General features: G+C 36.5%; 1 protein-coding gene across 1 annotated transcript; it reads right to left on the bottom strand.

The window, feature by feature from the left end:
* Positions 1-864: 864 nt before the first annotated feature.
* Positions 865-1,390, bottom strand: LOC116338990 (histone H3). Its single transcript, XM_031764590.1, has one exon. It carries the CDS (start codon positions 1,325-1,327, stop codon positions 917-919), a length of 411 nt encoding a protein of 136 aa, XP_031620450.1. The 5' UTR covers positions 1,328-1,390; the 3' UTR covers positions 865-916.
* Between the last annotated feature and the right edge of the window lie 181 nt (positions 1,391-1,571).

The following is a 1,571-nucleotide window of genomic DNA, read 5'->3' as shown; positions in this document are numbered from 1 at the left end:
GTCAATGACATCTTCGAACGTATCGCAGCTGAATCGTCCCGTTTGTCACACTACAACAAACGGTCGACCATCACCAGTCGCGAAATCCAAACTGCCGTTCGTCTCTTGTTGCCAGGAGAATTGGCCAAGCACGCCGTCAGTGAAGGTACCAAAGCCGTCACCAAGTACACAAGCTCAAAATAAGCTGCTTCGAATTCAGAACAAAAAAACGGCCCTTTTCAGGGCCACCAAATAAATAACTTATAAAGAATTGAAAAAAATCAAAACATTTTATTTCTTATTTTTCAAAAATATTTTCAACTCCGTTGGTGAAAAATATCTATTTAAATCAATCTTACGAACAAAAATGAGAAAAAAAATTGTCATAGAAAGGTAAGTATTTGAACGCATCTCTGAATAGAAAAATAATAGTAAATAGTTTTCATCTATAAGTTCGTTCAAGAGCATTGTGAAAAAGAAATCTTCAACAAAGATAGAATTACGTTTACTTTATTAATGAATAAAATAAATATTTAATACTTTGCATTCACTACATGACAAAAAATTGAAAAAACTATTTATTGTTTAGAAAATAAAAAACCACATGATTTTATTTAATTGTCAAGCCAATTGAATAAGAATAGAAAATGAAGTTTCTATTTTTCATTAGAATATCAAGAAATAAAACGCTGTTTGCAGCACAATCCAACATGACATGAAAATAATTGCCTAAAAATATAATTTATTAGTTCCAATCAAAAAAATATCTTATTTACACAACTAGATATGTTGACATATTTTTTTTATATGAGATATGTTTTCTTATATTCGAATGCTGAAAATGAATGCGAGATTTTGTTTAAATTATTCTTTATAAAATATAAATTGTTGGCCCTGAAAAGGGCCGATTTTTGTTAAAAATTGGTGGATTTGTAATTTAAGCACGTTCACCACGGATACGACGGGCCAATTGGATGTCTTTTGGCATGATTGTGACACGTTTTGCGTGAATAGCGCACAAGTTGGTGTCTTCGAATAAACCAACCAAGTAGGCTTCGCTGGCTTCTTGCAAAGCGAGAACAGCTGAGCTCTGGAAACGCAAATCGGTCTTGAAATCTTGAGCGATTTCACGAACCAACCGTTGGAACGGCAATTTGCGGATCAACAATTCAGTTGATTTTTGGTAACGACGGATTTCACGAAGAGCGACTGTTCCTGGACGATAACGATGTGGCTTCTTCACGCCTCCGGTGGCTGGAGCGCTTTTACGAGCGGCTTTGGTTGCCAACTGCTTACGTGGTGCCTTTCCACCAGTTGATTTACGAGCGGTTTGCTTTGTACGGGCCATTGCTTCTTCTTTTTACTTTGATGCTTGCTCAGCGAGAGTCGAACACAAAATGAATAACTAAGCACCGAACGCGCGTTCTATTTATAGTATTTCACGCAGGAGAAGTGACGCTACGATCGTTCTCCTTACATCGATTGCGGTAGTGGGGATGACGCGTGAAATGTATAAATAGGGTGCCGTTTCTGCAGTGAGTATCAGTTCGAGTTTGTCTCTCGTTGAGTAAAGAACATTTTAAAAATCTAAA

The sequence above is a fragment of the Contarinia nasturtii genome, unplaced genomic scaffold (assembly GCF_009176525.2).
Source record: "Contarinia nasturtii isolate CC-2019 unplaced genomic scaffold, AAFC_CNas_1.1 Cnas_scaffold_477, whole genome shotgun sequence".
NCBI classification, from domain to species: domain Eukaryota; kingdom Metazoa; phylum Arthropoda; class Insecta; order Diptera; family Cecidomyiidae; genus Contarinia; species Contarinia nasturtii.
The sequence above is the reverse complement of the archived record's forward strand: the minus strand, read 5'-3'. Positions and strand labels throughout refer to the sequence as shown.

What these genes read in the sequence shown, in the direction of transcription:
- LOC116338990 (XM_031764590.1), bottom strand. Translation starts at nt 1,327, where the DNA reads ATGGCCCGTACAAAGCAAACCGCTCGTAAATCAACTGGTGGAAAGGCA.